The sequence below is a fragment of the Populus alba genome, chromosome 1 (genome assembly GCF_005239225.2).
Source record: "Populus alba chromosome 1, ASM523922v2, whole genome shotgun sequence".
NCBI classification, from domain to species: domain Eukaryota; kingdom Viridiplantae; phylum Streptophyta; class Magnoliopsida; order Malpighiales; family Salicaceae; genus Populus; species Populus alba.
In genome coordinates, this window is record NC_133284.1 from 8,514,171 (window position 1) to 8,539,537 (window position 25,367).

Here is a 25,367-nt window from a genome sequence, read left to right on the forward strand (position 1 = left end):
ATTAGCATGCAATGCATTGCTTTTTCTTTTTTTTCTTTTTTTCTTTTTTAAAAAAATAATGAACAAAAAAATAATAATCTAAACACACGAGTTTGAACTAGAAGACTCACACGTGTGAATTTTTTTGGCCTTCCATTATAATGCAATGCTCAGTTTCAACCATGTTGTCTCACAAAAATAAAAAAAAATATTTATCTCATTTTCATATGCAATCAAACAAATGCAGATCAAGTCATCGTATAAATGCGAGCATTGAATCACAAATATATTGAACCTTAAGATTTAGGAGGTTGTTGCTAATATCCGAAAAGGTTTAATCAACAATTAGACACAAATTGAGCGGTAATTTAAAAATTAGAGTTATGTGAACGATAACCCTGATTTTTTTAATTTTAGGGTATTGTTTTATAAAAGTTCAATTAATTGTTTTTCCACTCTTCAAAATGTGTCTGGGAGTATGAAATTTATCATTTAAAAAAAATAAAAATTTTAGGGCCATCGTGCCTTAGGGATTTATGCTTGGAGTTTTAAGCAACAAATTTGTTATTTTTTTTGTTAAATTGAGGGAATGAAATGTATATTCTAATAATTTAACAATAACAAAATTCACTACCAACATATTTTAAAATCTCGATTCAAGACAAAAATTTGAACATACCTTTGTTGTTGTGTTCTACACAAGAAATCGATTTGAACACCAAAACACGAGAAGAGAAAAGTGACAAAGAATGTGTCCAAAGGAAAATTTGTATTTGATTTTATCTAAAATAATAGATTTATGTTTGGCAAAGAAGGCGACATAGAGAATGTGATAAAGGAGAGAAGGTAAGGTCGGAGACAGATAACAAGTGTCAAGTGGTGCGGTGAGATGAGATTTTTTATTTAATAATACATGGGGGCATTGTGGTTATTTTGTTAAATTTCAAAATCCGCTTTAATCTATGATGTAAAATGTAATGTTAAAAAAAATTGTTTTAAAGTAAAATAAAGATTAAACTATACAGGATAATTGTATTTTAAAAAAAAAAGGAGGAGGAGGAGGAGGTTGCATTTGTAAACACATTATTAGCTGCTGCCTAACTTCTGTAAACTCCTATTTAAAGAAAATTATATGGGTTGCATTTTTATTTTTAATAAAGAAAAATAACATGTTAGAAAACTTAATGTATGATTTATTGTAGTCGGTAAGGTTGAAAATTCAATCCGTCTGCAAGAATTTTAAATTTAAAATGAGTATCAAAATCAAAATTACAATATAGTTGGATCTGTTTTATTTTTATATTTTAAAAATATTTTTAAATAAAATAAAATATTTTTATATTAAATTAATAGTTTTTAATATTTTTAAATATTTTGATGTAATAATATAAATAATAATTTTTAAAAAATAAAAAAATTATTTTAATGTATTTTTTTAAAATTAGATTTGATACTTTAAAACTCTCTCTCCTCTACCTCTATGAATATAATAACAACTCAACGACAATAACAAACCAGTCCTCGTCTTGTCTTTTCTTTAAGTTATTTTTTTCCAAGTCTCTCGTCCTCACCCGAAAAGAAAAAAGAAAAGAAAAGTCTTCGATTCAAATTCAAAGGACGAAGAAAATGATTTATTTAATAATTCAATTCTTTTAATTTCTCCTCTCTGGTCACCCACAGCCACCCACCTCCCTTCCAAACTCACTATTTAAATATATCTCAAAATCTTCAACCCCATTCCATTTACTCGTTCATATACTTTCACAGGTACATAGAAAATACGTTTAGAGAGCAGAAACCGTGATCGATCGAATGGAGCAGAGGAAGTACTTGGTTGAAGTAGAGCAAGCAAAGGAAGCAATAGATGGAAAGCCATCGACGGGTCCTGTGTATCGTAGTCTTTTTGCTAAAGATGGGTTTCCTCCTCCGGTTCCTGGACTTGAAAGTTGCTGGGATATTTTTCGGTGAGAAAATCTTTCTGTTTTGGTTCCTGATAAAATCTTGTTAAACAAGGTGTTAAAGTATATGCCGTGATTCGTTTAGATTTACTTTGGTATTTGTAATCTGTTTGAGATTTAGTAAAAAGGCTTTATTTTTAATGCTTGTTTGTGATTCGTCCAAACTATATGCCGTGATTCGTTTGAGAGAAAATAGATTCCTTTTTTTTTTTTTGGTTAATATTTAATCCTTGTTTTTTTTTTATTAAGTCATTTAGTTGTGTGACTAATATTCATTGGAGTTGTTTGCAGGATGTCTGTAGAGAAATATCCAAATAACCCAATGCTTGGTCGTCGTGAGATTGTGAATGGCAAGGTAGCTATAGCTTTGTTGTTTCTTGCCATGTCTCTTTGTGGGTTTTTTTTCAAGTAACCGTGGGTTTGTTGTTTTTGTAGGCTGGTAATTATGTGTGGCAAACTTACAAACAAGTTTATGACACGGTGGTCCAAGTTGGAAACTCAATTCGAAGCTGCGGTGTTGAACCGGTTAAGCATTGGAGCTACTTTTTTTGAAACGAAGTCTCGATCTTTGCAATCAAAATTGGGTTTGTGCTCGTGTCTAACTCAGTGTTGGTTATTTGTAGGGCGCAAAATGTGGTATTTATGGTGCTAATTGTGCAGAATGGGTTATGAGCATGGAGGTAGTTTCTCCTTCTTTGTGATCGATTCCCTGATAAGAGAAAATTTTATTACAACCTGTTAATTCATAAAGCACTTTAAGGATGAATAATGAGTTTTGCCACTGTTTTTTGAGTATATGCTCTTTAATTATCGTAGTTTGCTGGTCACATTTTTGTTTTTTTAAGGAAGTCATTTTCCGCTCTATACCAATCACGCTCCATTTTGATTCTTCTTCTAAGTTTCTGCACCATTTAATTTATAGGTTTGCTGGTCATATATTGGTTTTTTTAGGAAGCTGTCTTCTTCAGCTTCAACCCTATACCAGTCACATTCCATTTTGATTTTTCTTCTAAGTTTCTGCACCATTAATTTGTAGGGTTTTTTTTGTACCTTCTATGGGATTGGATTTCATATAATGTTGGAGAATTCCTTCAAAATATTCCTTCTGAAATATGTGGTTCAACATACTTTTTAATTGTAGAGTGAGGGAACTATGCATTGTCATTGTTTTTCAATGCTTAAATCAAAAATAGACTATAGCCCTTCTAACCATACTCTAATCATCTTTAAAGCTTGATTGTCTATTTATTTACTTGCTTGTTTGTTTATTTTTTGGATAAAAGGTTTTGTTTGATTACCGTGGCAGGCTTCCTCATCACTTGCTGGTTTTTTTTAATTTATTCTTTCTGTATTAGTATGGTTTCCCTTCTTCATGAAGTTTCTGATTTGTACCGCTAAAACTGATGCAGGCCTGCAATGCTCATGGGCTCTACTGTGTTCCTTTGTATGACACATTAGGTATGTTCTTCTTCCTCATAGATGAATTTGGCATGCAACGATCATTGACTAACCTGCAATTTTCATGCATATCTCTTTTACATCAAGGCCAATTAGTGCTTACCTCTCTCAAATTACATTCTAGGTGCCGATGCAGTGAAATTCATTATATGCCATTCAGAGGTCTCAATTGCTTTTGTAGAAGAGAAAAAGATCACTGAGGTATATGTTTTATATCCATGCATCCAAAATCCATTATTGACAACACTGCTTTTCATCATGTCTTCTTGAATTTAATATTCAAGAGGTTCACTATTAGCTGGTATACAAGCTCTTTAGGAATTTTAATCTTACATGCTGATATCATTCTAACTGATCTGTGGTTTCCTCTGTTCTCTCAGCTGTTGAAAACATTTCCCAACTCCACACAGTACATGAAAAGTAAGTTAATATTCAAAGATTTTTTTTGTTTGTTTTTTACCCATGTTACCAAGAAATCATTTTGTTATTTATTTCCTTATGCAGCAATTGTGAGCTTTGGCAAGGTTGCTTCCAAAGAGAGAGAAGAGATTGAGAAATTTGGTTTGGCAGTGTACTCTTGGGATGAGTTTTTAAAACTGGTAGCCTAGTCTTTCTCAATCACTCTTGTCTTATCCAACTATTGCATCAATATTAGTAAAAATTTGAGCTAGAAAATGTATGCACAGATACGTTACTCTGTGAATGATATTGTAACCCAACTGTGTTTTTGGAATATTTTTGGTAGCAAGCATGCTTCATGACCAGTACTGTATTGTATCTCAACCTTTAGCTTGCGAACTTGAGCTTAGAATCTATTATTACATTTAATGGATGGGTGTCATCTCCTTGTTTTGCCAATTTCAAGAAACAATTCTAGTATCTCACTAATTGTGTTTCATAAAAAGCCAGCAATGAAACATGGATGGAGTTTTGGTTCAATTTTATTATTTATTAATATATTTGTTTAATGTGCATTTACATTCATTAACCACGTTAAGATGCCTTTTCTTCTTAGATTATAAAGTTTGTTTTTAGTTACTGATTCTTATTTTTGCTTAAATGAGACCAAGAAGTAATGGTCTTTTTATATGTCCCTTGCAGGGGGAGAACAAACAATATGAACTCCCAGTGAAGAAGAAAGAGGATATCTGTACAATAATGTACACTAGCGGAACAACTGGTGATCCCAAGGGAGTGATGATTTCAAATGACAGTATTGTCACTCTTCTAGCTGGGGTGAAACGGCTACTAGAAAGTGTGAATGAAGCGGTAATTCTCTCTTATATTCTGTGCATGTCATAGATGAAGATACGGCATTAATTATATGACGTGTAAAGCATAATATTTTTGGTCCTTTTTTCTACCCAATCCATTCACATGACTCTTTTATTTGTTTTGTATAAATTTTGCAGTTGACTTCAACGGATGTATATCTTTCATACCTTCCTCTTGCTCATATATTTGATCGGGTGATTGAGGAGTTATTTATTCAACATGGTGCCTCTATAGGGTTTTGGCGAGGGGTAAGCCCTATTTGATTTTTTTATTTTCATTTTTCTTCTCATTGGTTTCATGAGAATGATGCCACTGCCAAGGATGCAATGGGTGTCCCAAATTGCAGAGGTGATTGGGATGGTAAAACCATTCAGCCTCACTAATTAATAATCAATATGGTGAAATGTTTATTTCTCACAAATCTGTAGGATGTAAAATTATTGCTCGAGGACATTGGGGAGCTGAAACCATCTATTTTCTGTGCTGTGCCCCGCGTCTTAGACAGAGTTTATTCCGGTAAACTCTCTTCTAACCATGCATTCTTGAAATTCAGCTATTTCAACTTTCATATAAGAGCAAAATTTAATTACAGAGGCATTCTAGTGTGGATAAATTAATACCCTTCTGCTTTGTTAATGATTGGTGTTCTAGGCACCTTAAGCCAACTCGGATTGGGTTTATTTGGAATGCTATCACTATGATGTTTCCCTAGCATACTCAATGAATAAATAATTAGAGCTCCATAATTGTTAAATATCTTCATCTTGTTCAACTGAGGAATGAACTGAGTTAATTCTTCGAATTTTTTCTTATTCAATGTTTATACCACAAATTGAAAGCATAGTTATTCTGCATCTCCCACAGTAGAACTATCATAACTGCTGTGCGCATTTTTAGGTTTGCAACAGAAAGTTTCTAGAGGTGGCTTTCTGACAAAGACATTATTCAATCTAGCATACTCACAGTAAGTTCTATTCCACACTCTAGTACTTTTTTTGGACAACAATTCATGATAAGACTTTCCTGTTGAGTTTCACTCATTTTTAACTTCAGAGAGACAGATAATTGTTTCCTTATGATTGTTGTTGGTACATTTGGCTAACCGTCTTGTTAGGATTACATGATTGCCAAAATTTAAATATTTGTTTTTATTATTTACTGCAGCAAATTCAGTTCTATGAAGAAGGGGTTTGCACATGATGAAGCATCTCCAATTTGTGACAAAATTGTCTTTAATAAGGCAATTATTCTTCTATCCTGATTTCCTCGAGATCCAAAACTCATAATAGTGATTTTAATAAAATTATGCTTACTCAACTCTCTTTGGCTCTGTGTCTTACTTAGGTGAGGCAAGGGTTGGGAGGAAATGTGCGGCTTATTTTATCTGGAGCAGCACCTCTTTCGAACCATGTAGAAGCTTTCCTGCGAGTGGTGTCATGTGCTCATGTTCTGCAAGGATATGGTATGTTTTCCATATTATTTGATGCAAGCTATACTAGTGTTCTAATTCTTCAATTTCCTCTTTAGTGTTAGAAAATTTGTGGTTATAATTTACTGCCTCCAGGACTTGAAATATTTGCAATTGAATTGTTGCAGGTCTGACAGAAACCTGCGCTGGGACCTTTGTCTCACTACCTAATGAATTGCCAATGCTTGGAACAGTGGGCCCTCCTGTACCAAATGTGGATGTCTTCCTAGAATCTGTACCTGAGATGGGATATGATGCTCTTTCAAGCACACCACGTGGAGAAATTTGTATTAGGGGGAAGACCGTGTTTGCAGGTTACTACAAACGTGAAGACCTTACTAAAGAGGTCCTGATAGATGGGTGGTTCCATACAGGTTTTCCTAGACTATTCCTATGATGATTCTTTGGCTCTGATATTTAATTTTCTTTCTTAATCTTACCATTTTCATGATGATCTTTGCATCAGGGGATATTGGTGAATGGCAATCCGATGGAAGCATGAAAATTATTGACCGCAAGAAGAATATATTCAAACTCTCTCAAGGAGAATATGTTGCTGTTGAAAACTTGGAGAACATTTATAGTCTTGTATCTGATATTGATTCGGTATATTCCTTTCTGATACTATTTGATATATTATTTCTTCTGAGTATGTTCATGTATTTAATATTTGTTATGAGCATCCTGGCTGTTGATAACTATGTTTTTTTTTAGCTTTCTATTTAGACACTGATATGTGTTTTTTTTTGTAGACTAGCAAACATCATAATTTTTTTTATGATTCCACCCCTTTCATAAGTATGGCAGTAGTTTCTAGATGGCAGGAACTGCTTTTTTTTCCATATTGGAACTAAGTAATTACTAATTTCTTAACGATTCATATATTATGTGATAGGTTTAATCTATTACTGGCAAGAGAGTCTTATCTGTTTGCTTCAGTTGTCAATTCCTCCGACGACTTCCATTGCTTGCTTATGCAATCATTCTGTTTTTCAATTTCAGATATGGGTTTATGGGAACAGCTTTGAATCATTCCTTGTTGCTGTTGCCAACCCCAATCAGCAAGCACTTGAGCATTGGGCTCAAGAGCATGGTATAAGTGGGAACTTTAAATCCCTTTGCGAAAATCCAGAGGCAAAAAAATTCATACTCGGAGAGCTCACCAAGATTGGGAAAGAAAAGAAGGTTCCTACTTAATTTGCTTTTAGCATATCTTTTTAACCTATTGAAAGAGATAGTTAGATCTTCAAGACTGAACATTTTTGTGATCCGAAATACTACTTTTGGCAGTTGAAGGGCTTTGAACTTGTAAAAGATGTCCACCTTGATCCTGAGCCGTTTGACATGGAGCGCGATCTCATCACGCCAACATACAAGAAAAAGAGGCCCCAGCTTCTCAAATATTACCAGGTATCTCTTCTTTATATTTTAGGGGATTTGATTACACCGGTTTGTATTTGGCACTAACTGCTTCAGTTCAGTAACAGAAATTTGGACTGACAATGACTTCAATCATTATTGATTTTCCCCTTCTTTACTAATGCAATATAAGAAACATGGTTAACCGATTTCATGGCCATGGCAGCTAGTTCTAGATCTCGGTGCTTACCATCCCGTTTAGTCTAGGCCATGCATCAAATCTTAAAGGAATTGTTAAGTTACACTTTAATGTTCTTGTGTTGGTCAAGAGGAAATTTGTGAGTGGAAAGTTACTAACCCAAAATTCTTTGCACAGAATGTTATCGACAACATGTACAAGAGTGCAAGCAAGCCCAACGCCTAAGAGATAACTTTATGTATCTTGATAACTTTTCTGTTCAGCAGGACCGTTGATAGTATCTACATTTTTTTTTTTGTTTTTTTTTTGTGCACATAAAGTTATTTCTATTTATAAACGTTGCAGTTTGTATCAAAGAGTAGCATCTTTGCTTTTGGTGACAATGGCAAATGACTTTTTTTTTCTCTTTCCCGGTGAATGAATGTGGGTATAGAACTTCATAAACCGCTCTGAACTAATTTGGAATTTTTGGATGGTCAATGGTCCTCTAATCACATCTCAAAAATTCCTTCCTGTATCCACGAGCACAACTCGAGGGTTGAGACAAAGGAAGGCAACATCTAGCATTTCAGCTTTAAAGAGGACTACCAACCTAGGGGAGGCTTTAGCCACAAAGCCAAGAAAAGCCACTCACTTGCACGATCAGAAATGCCTATAGTTGCAGGCTCTGTATTATTCTTGAGCAATTCCCAGTCGGTTTAACCCAATTCACCACCTTCCCCAGCCTCTACTCAATTGATTCATTCCAAAGACGGACGAGAGTTACCTTTAAAATGAGAAAAGAAGAAAAATTATATTCAGCTAGCAGACAATTAGCAAATGTGGTCCTGGTTTTTTTCTTTCGAATTTAAATTACAAATTTACAATAATAATAAAAAAAGATTTTATCAACCACCAGCATCATCATGCTATAATGATGAGAGCATAACTGCATTATATAAGTTCCTGGATGGAACAAGACTCGTCTCTCTCCCATGACTCTCAGTGGACCTGTTCTCTTGCTTGAAGTTGAAGGCATTCTAATTGGCAGACCAAATTTGGCACGTTCAAGTTCCAGAATTTTGGCTGGAGTCAAATCGAAGCACGAAATTTCCAGGAAGATGGTTGCCAATCCAACTCGCCTGTGCAGCACTGCACTAGACGCCATTCTCGCTCACCTAAATTAAATTAAATAATTCACTACATCCCCCAAAACAGTTCGGCCAACTACAGTTTACAAAAATCAACACACTGGCCTCCTTATTAGAAGACTTAAAACTAAAACACCTATGCACTGGCATGATACAGTACAGTTGTTGTCGCAGCAACAAAATATTTCATGGCATTTGACCTTTAAGTCACCTCTTCAATCCGACTGCATCTGGGGTTTGGCATGGCTTTTGTCAAAAGGAGACCCCAGAGATGAGGATTGAAACTGTAATGCAAGAAGCTCCTCTCTGGTATACTTCAGTCTCTGATCTACTTCCAAGAGAAAAAAAAGAAGAAAGGGAGAATGAGAAAAAATAGATTTAAGCCATATAAGCAGAAATTGTTGCAGTAAGTATCTCAACCTATAAAATACTGAGACACGATCAACTTTTCCTGTTTCTGGTTTGCTTGTGGAGGTCTTAGAAATGTTCGCGGTGGAGTCTGACGGTTGCGGGCAGTTTGATGTGATGTAGAGACAACATGCTCATGCCTTAATTCAATTTGAGGATGTCTTTTACGAAATGACAAGATAGCATCCTCAGTTAAGAGCCAACAACCCCTGAGGTCCAGCATTTCAAGAGTTGCTGGTGGTCTGAATGAAAATAGCCCAGAGTCAGTCAGCACGGCCTCGCGAATGCCTAGATTTCTTATCTTTGGTAGAGATGACAAGTGGTAAAGGGAGATGTCTGTAAGGGAAGGACTTTTGAGAGATAAAAGCCTCAATTCTTGAAAGCTTGATAAGGGGTCTACAGCTGCATCCTTGATGTTGGCGCATTCTAGATTCAAACTTTCCAAACCTTTAAGGCTATGTAGTGCTGTCAGTGAGGAAATCAAATTTGGCTCAGCACCATCCTGGTGAATGAAACCTGAAAATAGGAAACATTAAAAGTTAAAAACAAGTACTAAACCCATCCGAATTCAGACAGACATTGCCAGATGATAATAAGCCATTTATTAAATGATTCTGCCTGCCCCAAATTCTGAATTCATTTACTGATATTAGATAAATATTTTTTTTTAAGATAACAACTTTGTCTGTGTGAAAGAATTCATACCATTGATGATTGTATTGTTTAAATCAACAAGCTTCAGCGATGGCATCATGCCAATATATGACATGGCCAAATCATCTACTAGAGTGTGAGATAATGATAAATTCTCAAGCTTTGGAACATGACCAACTAATATTGCCACCCCAGCAGAGGTGACTCTTGTTTTGCCGAGATTTAAATTTCTCAAAATTGCTCCTATACTTGCGATCGCTTCAATTGAGTCATCACCTATCATGCTACCGCTGAGATCCAAATATTCCATTGCTTTCAAATGATGTAAGAAGTAGAATCCACTGAGAGATGAATTGGATACATCCAGAAAAGATAGGAAGCATGTATTGAAACACAAGAATGCTTCAGCCTCGTTGGTGAATGTAGCTCCAGAGAATATAAGCTTAGTCAAATGAGCTTTATTCCCATTACCTTGAAGTACAGAATTAATGGTGCAGTTACTCAAGTTTAAGCATTCAAGAGATGACAAATTTGGCAATATTGTAACATTGGTCCAGGCCAGACCGAGAAACTTCAACTTGGGAAATTTTTGAAGAACTGTAGCCCCTTTGTTAGATATGTTACTCCCCCAAAGATCAAGATACTCTAGCTTTGTCAATGCCTAAAAGAACAATAGCATGAAAGTCAATAACTTGCAAACTCACATAGCACAGGATAACCAGCAAATAATACCTTAAACAGAAGCTTCCAAAATTTATACAATTTGAACCCTAGACTGACAAAGAAACCATCATGCATGGACTTCAGATCTCTCAACAATAACAATATGACAGCAAATGTTTTGGGCATTCAGATCTGATACTTTAGCTATGCATTTTATAACTATCCAAAAATATTGAAGGAACAGGCATAAATGAACAAGTTATAGGAAATCGATAATGGGAACATTCAAATACAATTAAGAAAACGATTCAAAACATAAACTCAAGTTATGAAAAATATGAGTACCTGGAGAGAACTCAACGCTGTATCAGTAACAGGCAAACCACCCATGTCCAAAACAAACAAGTTTGTAAGTGAGGAGAGAAGTTTAATACCATCAGCAGTTACACCTGTTTCTGAAATCCGTAGTATTTGCAAAGTTGAAATTGATACAAGATGCCTAATACCAGCATCAGTAACCTTGGCACATCTTGAAATATCCACCTCCTTTAAGCTAGCCATCCCTAACCAATAAATACAGGATATACATTAAAATTCTCAACAACAACAGCAGTTGGAAAAAATTAGACATCGTTTCATCACTGCTATGAAGAAGACAACATACCAACTAGAGACCAAAGGGCAGAATTATTGATTCTATGGCAATCAGCAAGATTCAAGGAGCGCAGGTAACGAAATGCTCCTAAGTACGCCATCCACTCCGCATCCACATTGTTTTCACCTTTAAGATCAACCACCTCCGCACTACGTTTGAAAACTCTACAAGACCACAAAAATCTAGTTTAACAGAAATCTCAATTTTCATCTGTCAACTGTAGCCGTTCAAGCTCCATTAGATCATTAAAAACCTCGATAAACAATTGCAAGAGAATTCCATATTCACAAACTCGATTATGATAATCAAAATCGAAAATTGTTTAAAAAATCTTAATTATTCAATCTCTAAATCTAAATTTCATATTAGCGAGCAAGCAAACTAGATTTATGTTCTAAAACCAAAGTTTAGTGATTTACTCCAAAAGAGAAGGGAAGAGGAGGCGGCGGAGGAAGAGGCGGCGAAGCAGTGCGTCGGCGAGAGGAGAAGGCATAGAATTGAGAGTCCGTCGCTGTTTCCTCCATTTTTCAACGCTTTCTCTGCTTTCACACGCTGCTTCTATGCATAAGCGAACCAATCGAGACTCTGTCTCTATCTCCATTCCCTTGCTCTCTCTCTCTCCCCCACCGATTTTCTGCTTCTCCGTTTTCCCACCCTTTATCGGAGGGACGGTGATGGATTGATTAATATATTGCCAGGTTTGATTGGGAAATTTAGCAATTATAATAAAGATTTCCTTCTTTTCTTTTTCTTTTTCCTTTCCTTTTCTTTTTTAAGTTTAAATGAAAGGATATCTTGGACCCAACATTCACGAATTTTTTTGAAAACTAAAAGAGTTTGAACAAAATTTGGTAATTAGCTTGAATAAATATTTAATATTTAAAAAATAGTATAATTTGTTAAAATCGTGGTTGACAAACAGATTTTAACTCTAACTATCAATAAACTATAAATTACTTTAAATCTAAATTAACCTTAAATAAATTTTAAATATATATTTTTTAATTATATTTATAAAGTTTTTGAGACTTTGATAATAATCACTTAAAAATATATTAAAATAATTTTTTTTATATTAATACATTAAAATAATATATATATATATATAAATAAGTTTAAATAAAATAAATTAAAATAATAACTTTAACAAGGTCATGGATTCCAAACATGACTTTGGCCTAATTTAAATGAAATATCTCAATGTGTAAAGAGCGGTTGTTTGGAATTGAGATATAAAATGCATTTCATAAGTTTTTAAAAATTTATTTTTATTTAAAATTAATATTTTATATATATATATATATTTTATTATTTTGATGTATTAATATTAAAAATAATTTTTTAAAAATTAAAAAAAAATATTATTTTAATATATTTTTAAATAAAAAAACACTTTAAAAACACAATAACTACCAAAACTAATAAACACCACTTTTAACCAAATTGTACTATTTTAAAGTTGTGTTGGATTGAAAACATACCCTAACTTTAACCAGTTAAAGAGCCCCTATGCATCAAGGAATTGTTCAAGAAACTATGCTCTTATAATGACAAGATCCACAGATAATTCTTATGACGGGTCTCATATTTTCTAGGAAAGATGACAACTCATAATATATTTAATAATTTTTTCTGTGATGAATTCTTAATTCATCACCATGTCTGTGTATTAAAAGAATGTTAATGGGCTCAAACCATATTTATATAACAAAAAAAAATTCATATAGTAGGTCGTCCAGAAGAGTTTGGGGCTAAGAGATTTGTTCTTTTTATGGTTTTAAATTCAAGCCCTGGTTGCTACTATGATGACTATTAAAGATTTACATAGTCGTTAAATTTAGGGCCTAAGACCTGTAGAATTAGTCAAGGTGTGTGTAGGTTAGCTCGGACACCACGTTAATAATAAAAAAAATAATCATGTTAATGGGCTCACTATATTATAATAAAAAATAGTCATGTGCAGATTTTTGGTTAAAAATCTTGTCAAAATAATAAATTAAAAACTTAGTATATTTAAAAATAAAATGGGTTGAGTTAGAGATATAAGGATGAATTTTAGAATTACCTTTGTTATACATAAGGGTAGCTTGAGCCACTACCTTAAAAAATAGATGGATTATCAATTAAGTGTGTGTGTGTGTGTATAAGGACAACTTGAGCCATTGCCCCTAAAAAAAAGAAAAAGAAGAGTATAGATAAGTACATTTTTTAAGATAAATGGCCAATAAATTATATAATATTCTTTAGACCAATAAATTCAGTTTTTAAGTTTTTCTTTCGAATAAGTTCTTATCTTCAAATAGTTTTCTCCTCAGTCCTAAATACATTTAAAGACTTGTTATTCATATTTTTTAAAAAAAAATACTTCATGAAAAGTCTTTTTATGTCACCTTTTTAATTTATATTTTTTGCCTACAACATTTCCTGTTATTTTTTTAAAAAATTAAGGATTTATTGTTGTACAATTTAATATGCCAATAATCTATAGAACTTTTTATTTTTAAAAACAAGATTTACAAAGATGAAGAATTATATTTTCCATTTTACTATCCTAATTTGATTTGATATAAAAAATAAAAATCAATTAAAATAAAATTAATCTTAAAAAGTCAATCTCTGTATCTATTATAAACATGATTACATGTCCCCGGTGGCTCTTTCGGTAAATTATTAATGTTCAATTTCTTAATCTTAATGCGTTTTAATTCATAAAAACATTATATACAATGTTAATCAAATTTGCACTAACTGATTGTTGACTGCTCTTTTAATTGTCACTAACAGAAAATTATCTAATAGCAACTAAAATATCCATGGAATATTTTTCATTGGTACTTTTTTATGATGATAGTGATAAAATATTTTTATTGAAAATTTTCAATGTAATAATCGATAAATGTTTTTTGTCGGTGATTATTGATAGAATCACCGAAAATAATTAAAAATTTTAAAAAAATACTGTCAATGATTTCATAGTAAAAATGACACGTTATCATTTACCAATAGATTAATCAACAATATTTCTTGTCGCAATATTTTGATTGAAATCCCATCAGAAAATTTAAAACTGTTATCACTAACACTAGTCCCACTCTTCATTTCTTCTTCTTTTTTCTTCCTCCTATTTTTATCAAGTTTCAAATCAAAACAGCAGCACCTCCCCCTTTCTATTTTGCCACAAATCTAGATATTGTCATCACAAATTCAGCCACTCAATAATTTGTAGTATCGTTATCATTGTCTTGATATAGTTTTTTCTGAATATTCCCTACACCAATAAACAAACTTACCCTTTTATGTTTTAAGTTAATGTATTGATATTTGTTTTTAGTATTATTAGTGTAGTTTGCTTGTATATTTTTAAGTGTTTTATAGCCTTTTCATATAGGATTAAAGTTCGATTTATATGTTAGGGTTTGTTTGTGATTTAAAAAAATTTAATTTTGTTTTTAATTGAATAAAGTTGATTTTGATTTTGTAACTTAGGTATTTTATATTGAAAGAAATGATGTGTTATTTAATAGGTAACAATCATATTGTGTCCATTTTATTGCTATGTTGGAAATTTGAGAAATTGATTTTTTGTGGAATTGATAACAATTAAATGATATTAATTTAGATTGAATAAGTTTGAATTGAAAAAATTATAGATAATTAGTTGGGTACAAATTACTTGTTGTTGATTGGATTTATTCACTTAATATTTTGACACATCATTATATTTTTGTACAAAAATAATAATTTGATATTAGATTGTGAATTCATTTTTATTTACCAAAGTTAGAGTTTTGAATTAATTGTTACATTATTAATAAATGTTATCATCATTATTTTATATAGATTTTATAAGTAATGAATTATTGTTCTTGAATGTATTAAGATTCGCTCCAAAAGTTGTATAGGGAAGATTATTATAAAATGGTTGAGGGTTTTATTAATTTTGCATTTTCAAATCCAAAGAATACTAGTGAAGATAAAATTAGATGTTTATATGTAAAGTATTAAAAACAAAAAGTTTCACCAATTAGTTGTTGTGATTATGCATCTTCCAAATAAAAGGTTTGTTAAGAAATATTTGTGTTGGTTTGCACACAAAGAACTCTATGTTCCTTACGAGACCATGTTGAAAAGGATTATTGGCTCAACATCTAGTTCTAGCAACATACATTAAGTTGTAGATGATAATACTAATCGTTATAGGATTATGATGATTAATGTCAATGAGAATAAATTATTGTTATTCAAATGAAGGTTCACATGTAGATGAAAAAACAAATATAGATGCAACTAGATTTTTTGAACTTTTAAAATATTTCAATGAACCATTATATAATAGTTGTACAAATTATAACAAAAAATTGGTCATTGTATAAGTATTTACCATTAAGTTAGGTTATGGTATGAGTAAAGCTGATTATGATAGCATCATCGAATGAGTAAAAAACATTTTACCTAAAGAGAATAGGTTAGAAAAGAACTTTTATATGCTATAAAATCCATGATGAAATCCTTTGGCTTAAGATGTTTAAAATTTATACGTGCCTAAATTTTTTCATGTTATACTATGGTGAAGATGTAAATTTAATCGAGTATAAAATCTGCAGGCATGCTTGGTATAAACCCAAAAAATAAAAGAATGTGTCAGTCTTTTAGCCTTAAGATTTGTCCAAAAATCATTTTTGGTCTCTTTAATTTGATAAAATCTATTTGATTCATATTTAAGTTTATGAGTTTGAAGGGGGAGAGAGAGTTCCTAAAAAATAACATAGGAGAGAGAAAGAGATCGGTTGGTTAGATTTCTTTGATAAAAATAGTGTAATTTGGTGTTAGAGTGTTCTTCTTGACAATAAAGATGTGATTGAGGTGTTTTTGGGCTTTCATGTTGCTAGAAAAGATTGATTAGGTTTGAAGGAGGTGTTTTTCCTCGAGTTGATTATATGCTTATTTTTTTACCGATTTAGGGTTTTTTTTTGGGCAATGGGATTGGTATTTTAGGTTATAAAGTGTTTTTAGGTGAAAGTGGGGTAAGAATTGAGTTTTTAGATAAGAACAATTAGCCAGCTCAATTTTTTAACACCTTTACGATGGTCACAAGTATAGTTATGAAACCAGGACCGGCTTGAAAGGTTAATTGTAGACTTAAGTAACTTGAGGGCTTGACCGAGTTTCAAATCACAAAAAACTAGTCATGCAATTGGCTTGGGTGACCTGTTGGGTCAAACCAAAAACTGAGTGACCCAACGTAACCCAGGTGAGACCCAAGTTTTTTTATAATTTTTTTTAATAAATCCAAAACTTGTAAAATTAATTTATGAATATCTTAAGTTTTTGATGTGGGATAAATATATTACACTTCATTTTTTATATAGCTTATATCTACGTGAATTATTTCTTAACTTTTTAATATGAGATAAACTATACTATACTACACTTTACATTTGTTTTCTTAAAACATATATCATACATTTTAAAACTTTTCTATGTGGGATATTAAAACCCTAAACAATAATTTGAAATGCCAAGATATTTCATTTTTTTCTATTAAAACCTCAACATCTATATTTAGACATTACAAATACTGTTTTCTAAATTCTTATTAGCTTATGCTATTATTTTTTTATTGTATATTTTTCTTTTTTTTTATGTGCATTTGTTTTTAGGAAATTTCAAAGTTTTTTAAAACTATATTTATTTTTCTCAAAATAGTTTAATCATCAAACCAAAATATCAAACAAAACATTATAAAATGATTACTAGGTTCAATAAATAAACTTATTAATGAACCAGATCACGTATTTTCTTTTCTTTGGTTTTCAAAAAACATGTTGTTTTTATCTAAATAAGTTATATATATATATATATATATATATATATATATATATATATATGTTAGGATTTTATTATACATGTTAGGATTTTTGTCCTGTGAATGGGATATTAATTAGTTGGACCATTTTATCGGTGATGAGACTAGTGACTTGTGAATGAATTGTTGGCTGAACTAGTTTTCTAATGATAGGATTGATGCTTTGGGAATGGATGATTGGTAGAAGTAGTTTCCTCTTGCCAAACGTTCTTCGTTCTTGATAGAGTGTTGTCTAAATTCTAAACGTTCTTCGTTTCCTCTTTCCATACATAACACTCCAGCCAAAAACCCAACAGCTACCTTTAATGGATGGATGCAAGGTGATATCTTCTCAATCTCAGCCGCCCACGTCCTTCTTTTCTTTTAGGAAAATCCGACTCGCCTGCCCTAGCCCTACTCTTTTAGACAGGACAGACGTCACTTGCAAACGGAAACTCCTGTCCTTTTTAAGAAAAAAATGTTAAACCCTTTCCCTTGTGTCTGTCTTATAAAACAAAAATCATGAAAAAGTGAAAATAAATTAAGAAAGACTTTACTGATAATTATGAGTGGGATTCTGTTAAAATGATGGCACTCTACCGCCTCTAGCGAAGTTAGCAACAAAATACACGTCAGGACATTAAGAAACTGTCACAGGAGAAGCTTGGACATTAAAATGATGGCTTCTGCTGCTACGTATTCAATCAATACCTGTTTTCTTGATGAGGGAAAAAACAAGAACAGAAACATCAAAGAAGTAACACCTTGTGAAACAACAAAACCTGTAACACCGGTGAAAGAATCCAAGATTGATGATCAAGATTTCAAGCACCAAAATTTAGAGAAGTACTCTTCATTATTACCGCCGTCAATATCTTCTTGTTCAGATAAAGGAAAACAGGTGGTGACGCCACTTGGAATCATAGAGGCTGGCATCGATGGAGAGGAAGATGACAATAAGACTCTAACGTGCAAATCGCACGGGATGATGTCGGTGATCGGACGGCGAAGTGTGATGGAGGATGCTGTTACAATGGTCCTGGGAGTTGCTGTTGGTGAATCTGGTAGTTATGACTTTTTTGCAGTTTATGATGGGCACGGAGGCGCTAGGGTGGCGAACGCGTGTAGATATAGGATGCACCAGCTGGTGGCGAAGGAAGTGGAGAAAGGGGAAAGGGTTGGCGGCGGCAAGGGATTGGAGTACTGGGAGAAGTTGATGGGGGCGTGTTTTGAGAAGATGGATGAGGAGCTGGTGATCCACAATGAGGGTGGTGGAGGAGAGGTGGAGATAGGGAAGGAAGCGTTGTCAATAAAGAGTATGGGTTCGACCGCAGTGGTGGTGATGGTAGGGAAGGAGGAGGTGGTGGTGGCGAATTGTGGGGATTCAAGGGCGGTTATGTGTCGCGGTGGCTTGGTTGTGCCATTGTCTCATGATCATAAGGTGACTGTTATTGCCATCACATAGAAACTATTAAGCAGACTAACTTTATGTAACGTGCTTTTCATTTAGGTTAAACCATAGCCACTAATTCCAAATCTTTGAATTGTGGCTACTGCACATAATTTAAAATGTTGAACTTGAATACATAATAAATTCCACTCCTAATATAAATGTTTCATTAAATTAATAAATTTAAACTCTAAATTGATGTCGGCTAAGAACTAGTGTCTAGTTCAATTCGTAAATTAGATAGAGTGAGCTTTGTTGCATGTAGCCGTAGATTATATATGATGCATGGTAAAGGTCACATTTTGATCAAATACCTTAAGATAAGAAACCCTAATAAATTATTGTTGTTGTTGTTGTTGTTATTTTTATTAATACATCAATCAACACCTTAAGCACTCTAATTGCAAGCGCATGTTCTGTGACTCATGGTTTTAGTAGTAGGGAGGGCTAGAAAGCAAATTCCAGAAAACTGTTTGGTAAATTACTTTTGTCTCCCTTGTAAGGTTTGTAAAATAATTTTACATCTTTTAGGTCATGTTGGCGTCACCTCTTGACTGTTTTGCAAATGAATTCTTGAAGCTTCTGAATCAAATTTGGTCCAAGCTTGGATTTTGTTATCTGGGATTTTTTCTTTAATAACATAAGTTTAGAAGTTGGGTTTATGGCTGCTCCTCTTACACGTGGAAATATGATCCTGATTGCATGGATTTTACATGAGGCCTTGGTTCCCTTGCACAGCCTGACAGGCCTGATGAAAGAGAGAGAGTGGAAGCAGCAGGTGGACGAATCATAAACTGGAACGGTAGCCGCGTCCAAGGAGTCCTCGCCACTTCAAGATCAATAGGTATGTTGGAATCACTATTTTGCAGCACTCATTATTTTTGTAGGATAGGAGCTTGCTACTGTTTAGATTACAATTTGTGGCATTATGGTCCGCTCTGCAAAACTCTTGGGCCTTGCCTAGCAATTCCATGGCTTATTTCATTACTTTCAGCAACTGATTGTTGGATGATCTTGTAATTCTACGGAAAAAGAACATCAAGGAAGTTTTCTTTTTTCTTTTTCAGGAGATCACTATTTGAAGCCATTTGTGATCTCCGAACCCGAGGTTACTGTTAGTGAGCGAACTGAGTCAGACGAATTCGTTGTCATAGCAACTGATGGCTTGTGGGATGTAGTTACAAATGAGACTGCCTGCAAGGTTGTCAAAAGGCTCTTTGATGGCCAACTAAAGAGGAGGCTTCCAGATGAATTTAGTGGAAATTGTTCTGCAGAGGCAGCAGCAAAGCTAGCCAAATTGGCAATGGCTCGAGGGAGCAGAGACAATATCAGTGTCATAGTAGTTCAGCTGAAAAAAAGCTGATAGCAGGTTTTACTAATCGTTTGTAGTCTTGCCATTTTCTTTATGTTTTTCAGAGGTTTACTGTATGGAGTTTTTGAAGGAATGAAATGTCCTGTGGAAATGTTTGATTCCATCGCCTGTCCCCATCTAAGAGTTTCTATAACAGTCTATCTTTAAATTTTGTTATGATCGCCTTAACATTTTCCGAACAAGCACTGGTCTCCCTCGATGGTTTTGTCGGGCAGTTTTGTTTTCTTGTTGCCTCCTTAATTGTAGTTCCTCATTCTTGTTGAATTAGGTGTCTGAATCTGGGTGTTGGTTTGTTATGTATGGCGTTTGTTCAATGCCAAGATTAGGGTTTTAAGATCTCAAGTTGATCACATGCTGAGCCTAAATTCGTCGAGTGATCTAAATGCCAGGTGATACCAACACAAAACCTTGTGTTATGTTAGGGTAATGCTTGTTATGTTTGGTATGAGATCAGGTCCAAAATCAAATGTACAAGTTGATAGTTTTGCAAGCCCAGAGACAAAATAAAGCGTAAAGTTTAGTGTTTCAATTAGAAGGCAAAAAAGAATTTAATGTCAAACCAAGAAAATATTTTCATACAAGAAATTTAAGTGCTGCAAAGCTTACATCACCATCCAAAAAAAAAAAAGACATTCAAAGCTGCTTGAAGTGCAAAAGAAAGAAAGCGCTTCTTGCATTCTATTGAGAAGTCACTTTTTTGACTTCCCAACTCTCATTCTGTAATTGTCTCTCAATCTATGTAACTATTGATGTGGATGGAGGAGAGAGAGGATGAGCACTCCTTTATAATTTGTCTCTTCACTCCTTTCATCCTCCAACCTTCGACCTTATTTGACCTGATCTGACTGAAACCCTAATCAGATACTGAATCGCCAAGTTGAAAATCCCCAAAAGGAAAAAAAAAGACCTTTTCTGGACTGCATATTTTGTATAACTGCACAATTCTTACATTACAAACCCAGAAACTATGAAACCTCTCTCTTTCTGCAATTGAATTCCTTCTGTTTTTCAGGCCAAAGTGTAGCTTGAAACAGAGACATCTGCTGCGGAGGCAGAATGAACGTAGACAAACTCAAGACTTTTTCCCGCGGCTAAAGAGGTGATCCACGATGGAAAAGCATAAAAATTTCCGGATTTTGTCAGACCCCACAGAGGACCATAAAGCTTTGATATTGAAAGCTTGATATCCTTTAGTTCTTTAGCAGATTTGTTGGTCACAATAGTAGAGTACCTGTAGTAAGTTTTTCCCTTGGCAATCCATGTTGCTGTCGTCTTTTGTACAATGGCAACAGGAGCAGAAGTTGAAGCTGAAAAACAAACTCCGTAGTTAGAGCTTTGCAACGCTATTACAAAAGGACACGCCCAATTATCCATTAATCAATCAGGTAATCATGTTCCATACAGATATATGCATTAACGGTTTGTCCCAAGTGGGATATTTCTGTTCCATACAAGCGTGACTGAGAGAGAGCAAAATATACCTCGTGCTGGAGTTATTTTGGGTTGTGGTGCTGGTTTCTTTTCAATAGGAGCTGGAACCACCACTGTAAGATAGGCGAGCAATAATTATTACATTGAGGTTACTCTACATTTACAAGAAAATGAAATCAATCGGCAAATATCATATATATACCTGGAAGGAGCTGGTTATACCCTCCATGACCACCACTTAGCCTAGCCAATAAACCAAGAAGAGGGGCATTGTTGTAGGTAGCAGGTTCTGTTTGCTCATAATTGTCTCTTTCATCAGCAAAGTTGTCGTAGGCATCAGGACCACCAACAATGGCACCAGTGAGGAGATTGGGATCGCTTCCTTTCCTGCTAAACCACGTAGCATAACCTCCACGGCAGGTAACAAATGTCGGGTCAACCTTATAGGAAACAATTGAAGAACCCCTGTGGTGAACCTGTTGTGGATAGTTGTTTCCATAACCAACCATGTAACTTGTAGCTCTTGGGTTGTCTCCAAGAATGTAATCCACCTGCCAGATTTGAACACCGTTTCGTAAGTGCTGCTTCATATGCACACTTTAAATATCATTAAACTACTGAATTTCCTGTGATTACATTATACCTGAGATTTTGCGAAAGCTAGAAGCTGGGATGGTGCCACATTGCCAGCAGCACAATTCAAGTTCCTCCCAGCAGAAGCAAGATAGTCGGAGTAGACAGTGGTCAAGAATGAAGCACTGGTCACAAACTGCATATTGTTCCATCTCTGCCGGAAAATGAGACCACCTGGAGTTTTCTGAACGTTGCGACTACCCTTTCCAAGGCATGAGCACATGAAGTACTCAGCCTTCTGCTGGTACTCCTCAAAGACTGGTGCATGTTGGCCAGCTTTGCCTTGCATCAAGAACTGTAGCACAAAAAATATGCTAAGAAGTTCAGTAACAAGAATTTTATTATTAAGCTTTTGTTAATGGGTAATCGACATTGAAGTCAGCTTTGGAGACAATTTTACCTTGGCAACAAGAGTTTGGACCCCAGCATACTTAACATCCCAACCAAATTCAGTCATAGCCCACCCAGTTCCTCCCATGGAGTCACCATTGTTTCCAAGGTAGTTCAAGTAATACTGATTGTTTGTTGCTTGGTATAACCATGCTGCTGCCCATAGCAACTCATCCTGCACGTGCCAAAATTAAAAATAAAAAATTAAATAAAAAAATCAAAATAATTCTAAGAAAAGAGTAGAGAAAGTAATTAATTTTTTATACTTACATTGTAGCCACTGACAGAGCGGTAATATTTTTGGGCCACTGTAATGCTGCTGTCGTATTTACCTCTGTACTTGTCTGCAAAATCAAATAGCTGAAAACCAAAAAAGAAAAAGAAAAACAAGAAATGAAAAAAAATCAGTGGCAGTTCGTGTAATTTAGTTAAAACTGGTTACTGAAAATGCTGAAACAAAATGGTATGATGCCGTGTGGTTCTAGTTCTAAGCTCGGGGAAAAGGAAACCACCGACAAAGCTATCACGTGACATATCGAACTCCGCTCTTAACGGATCGAACACGTGGACGGACAAGTATGCCACCAAGCCATAGATCTTATTCGCATTTATTTAATTGAAGAGCATGCATATTACAATGCAATTGAGCAATTAAAATTATGGTAATTTTGGACCGACATGGAAGGCCAATACACTTCCTAAATTTAGTTAAGAAAAAAATAATAAGAAAAAACATGAGGGCGAAACTTGATTAACAAGGTAGAGAAAAAAATTTATTCTAAATTAATTGTGTTATCTCTAAATAAGTTTGTGTTTTTGAAATGATTAACAATGACCCACGTTTTTTCTAGTCATTTTTTATAAGTCCTTGATTAGAGTCTTGCAGACAAATTAACATTAACGGTTTTAAGTGTTTTTTTTTTTTTTTTTTTAAATGCTTCGGTCCTTCATCCAAGCCATCCCCACTTTCATTGATTGGACAGTGAAAGAAGGACAAAATAACAAGAAAGGGACCCTTTTTTCTCTTTTATAAAATTTAGAACAAACTCTATGGTTAATTTGGGATTTTAAAGTTATTTTTCCACCAAGAGTAATGAAAGAATATCCTCAAACCGAACATTTGTACTTGCATAACATGAAAAATCCACCCCAATGAAAGTGGCTATGCTAACAAATAACTCCTTAATTATTATGATAATAAATGCGCGCACTAACTTTCGCTGCACAGTTTGAATGACCAGCCTGACAAAAAGCTAGGAAAAGTAATCGCCTATATTTACCACGCTTAATTAATGCTAATAATAATACGCATCCACAACCGCTTCACTGAAAAACGCTTGCCATAAAAAAAAACTTTACCTGGCGTGCATGAGTGAGGAGCTCATTGGCGTAGGAAGGGTTAGAGCGGCGGAAAACGATGGAAGCGGCGGCCATTGCGGCGGCTGTTTCACCAGCGAGATCCGACCCGGGATTGCTTGGGTCAATCTTGTAAGCCCTACGGTCAGTGGTCATATCCTCTGGTCTTTGCCAACAGTAGTGGTCAGTGTTGCCATCGCCAACCTAATCAAGAAGACAACAAAAATCGTTAACTGAAATAGTATTAAATTAATTTTTGGTGGTGTCAGTTTTTTTATTTGTGTTTTTGTTAGCTTATTATGCTCTAATGGGGTATAAATCTCCGTCAAAGCAAGATATAATCTTCTTGAAAAGGACAAGATGAAAAAGGTAACACCAATAAAGAAGTTAAAAATGAATAAAAAGATTAAACATGGAGCTCCTTTACGAAACTATGCTATCATACACTAGAAAAAATGGGTTCTAGTTCAAATTGCAAATGAAGTCAATTTAATCAAATTCTAGAGCATTTTTTCCCCATACAAGTGGGGCTTGAAAAAGCGAGGTGCCAAGAGAATAATAATAAAAAAAAAAAAATAGGAAGTTGGAAAATGAGTAAAAGCCACCTCTCCATATAGAACATCGGGCTGAGGGTGAGCTTTAATAAGGTAGTCAGTTCCCCACTTAACAGCATTCATGGCATGGCCAAGTTCACCACTCGAGCCCAATTGCTTCCCATATTCAATTATGCTCCATGACATCATTGTGATTGTGAACGCCATTGGCAAACCAAATTTCACATTGTCCCCTGCATCGTAGTACCCTCCTACCAGATCCACCTGCCCTTACAAAAACACAATTTTTAACCATCAAGACTTCCTTGTAGATTTGTAAGGTAACAAATAAAACCCAATTAGCAAATGCAGACAAAGATTGAAAGAAAAAAAGAAGAAGAAAGAAACCCGGTGGGGTTTTAAGCTTACCCCACTAGCCTTGCCGTCATTCAAACCAGAGTTAGATCTCCAAGTGACTCTCTGGTTATGGGGAAGGTAACCAGATCTTTGGGCTTCAAAGAAGAGAATACTCTTACTTAAAGCTCGACCATAGTCATGACCAGCAAGAGCAAAGGGCAAGCACAGGAGCAGAAAGAAAGGAGCCATTGAAATGAGCCTCACAAACTTCTCCATAGTAACAGCTTGGTGGATGTATAAACAAAAACAAAAAGAGGAACGGATCTCTTTTTTGCAGTAATTACAAAACGGGGATCTTTTCTTGCCGCGAGTAGATAAAATGGCAATGGCAATGACAATGCCAAATGCTGGGAGTGATTTACCAGTTACAACTTCTGATAAACCACCAAAGACTCTTAAGAAAGAGAAAAGGGTAGAGAAGGGGAAAAGAGAGAGGAAGGAGTGGGAGGATATGAAGGAGCTAAAGCATGTATATATTGAGGAGGGAAAGGAAGGCACCAAGAGCCTCAGAATTGGCAGGGCTCAATTAATGAAATTTATTTTATTATTTGTTTGGTTTATTTTAAAACGTATTTCTCTTTGGGAAGGACACAAAAACAGTTGAGAAAAGAACAAAGTCATGTGGGTGTCCTTTGAGTCGGTGCGGATTAAATGTAGTTTCTGGAATTAAAATTTACCATTGCCCATGAAAGACTTTTAAAGAAAACAGAGACAGAAAAGGTGAGGTTTTCTCT

The 25,367-nt window shown here is 34.4% G+C and overlaps 4 protein-coding genes across 6 annotated transcripts; 2 read left to right on the forward strand and 2 right to left on the reverse strand.

The window, feature by feature from the left end:
• Positions 1–1,520: 1,520 nt before the first annotated feature.
• LOC118033652 (long chain acyl-CoA synthetase 4) lies at positions 1,521–8,103 on the forward strand. The gene is made up of 19 exons (XM_035038717.2): positions 1,521–1,943; positions 2,229–2,292; positions 2,373–2,462; positions 2,561–2,617; positions 3,347–3,395; positions 3,520–3,596; positions 3,776–3,815; positions 3,900–3,994; positions 4,497–4,664; positions 4,808–4,918; positions 5,099–5,186; positions 5,568–5,634; positions 5,835–5,910; positions 6,015–6,132; positions 6,267–6,512; positions 6,605–6,744; positions 7,141–7,323; positions 7,429–7,548; positions 7,874–8,103. The coding sequence occupies exons 1-19, from the start codon at positions 1,792–1,794 to the stop codon at positions 7,919–7,921; spliced, it is 1,989 nt and encodes a 662-aa protein (XP_034894608.1). The 5' UTR covers positions 1,521–1,791; the 3' UTR covers positions 7,922–8,103.
• Positions 8,104–8,463: 360 nt separating this feature from the next.
• On the reverse strand, positions 8,464–11,917 carry LOC118033653 (uncharacterized). 3 transcript variants are annotated; one of them, XM_035038719.2, is made up of 7 exons: positions 11,626–11,917; positions 11,216–11,370; positions 10,897–11,114; positions 9,940–10,549; positions 9,247–9,750; positions 9,038–9,154; positions 8,464–8,853 (listed from the first exon to the last, which is right to left on the reverse strand). In XM_035038719.2, the coding sequence occupies exons 1-6, from the start codon at positions 11,805–11,807 to the stop codon at positions 9,042–9,044; spliced, it is 1,782 nt and encodes a 593-aa protein (XP_034894610.1). In that variant the 5' UTR covers positions 11,808–11,917; the 3' UTR covers positions 8,464–8,853; positions 9,038–9,041. The 3 variants fall into 3 exon arrangements, with proteins under 3 accessions (XP_034894610.1, XP_073265319.1, XP_034894609.1); XM_073409218.1 differs by lacking the exon at positions 8,464–8,853 and having other exon boundaries at positions 8,855–9,154; positions 10,360–10,549; XM_035038718.2 differs by lacking the exon at positions 8,464–8,853 and having other exon boundaries at positions 8,855–9,154; positions 11,626–11,914.
• A 5,628-nt stretch (positions 11,918–17,545) lies between these two features.
• LOC118033868 (protein phosphatase 2C 51) lies at positions 17,546–19,976 on the forward strand. The gene is made up of 3 exons (XM_035039007.2): positions 17,546–18,492; positions 19,240–19,345; positions 19,569–19,976. Exons 1-3 carry the CDS (start codon positions 17,728–17,730, stop codon positions 19,862–19,864), a joined length of 1,167 nt encoding a protein of 388 aa, XP_034894898.1. The 5' UTR covers positions 17,546–17,727; the 3' UTR covers positions 19,865–19,976.
• Positions 19,977–20,420: 444 nt separating this feature from the next.
• Positions 20,421–25,089, reverse strand: LOC118033851 (endoglucanase 6). The gene is made up of 9 exons (XM_035038980.2): positions 24,646–25,089; positions 24,289–24,501; positions 23,687–23,887; positions 22,598–22,687; positions 22,338–22,502; positions 21,948–22,232; positions 21,507–21,855; positions 21,355–21,417; positions 20,421–21,180 (listed from the first exon to the last, which is right to left on the reverse strand). The coding sequence occupies exons 1-9, from the start codon at positions 24,847–24,849 to the stop codon at positions 20,882–20,884; spliced, it is 1,869 nt and encodes a 622-aa protein (XP_034894871.1). The 5' UTR covers positions 24,850–25,089; the 3' UTR covers positions 20,421–20,881.
• Between the last annotated feature and the right edge of the window lie 278 nt (positions 25,090–25,367).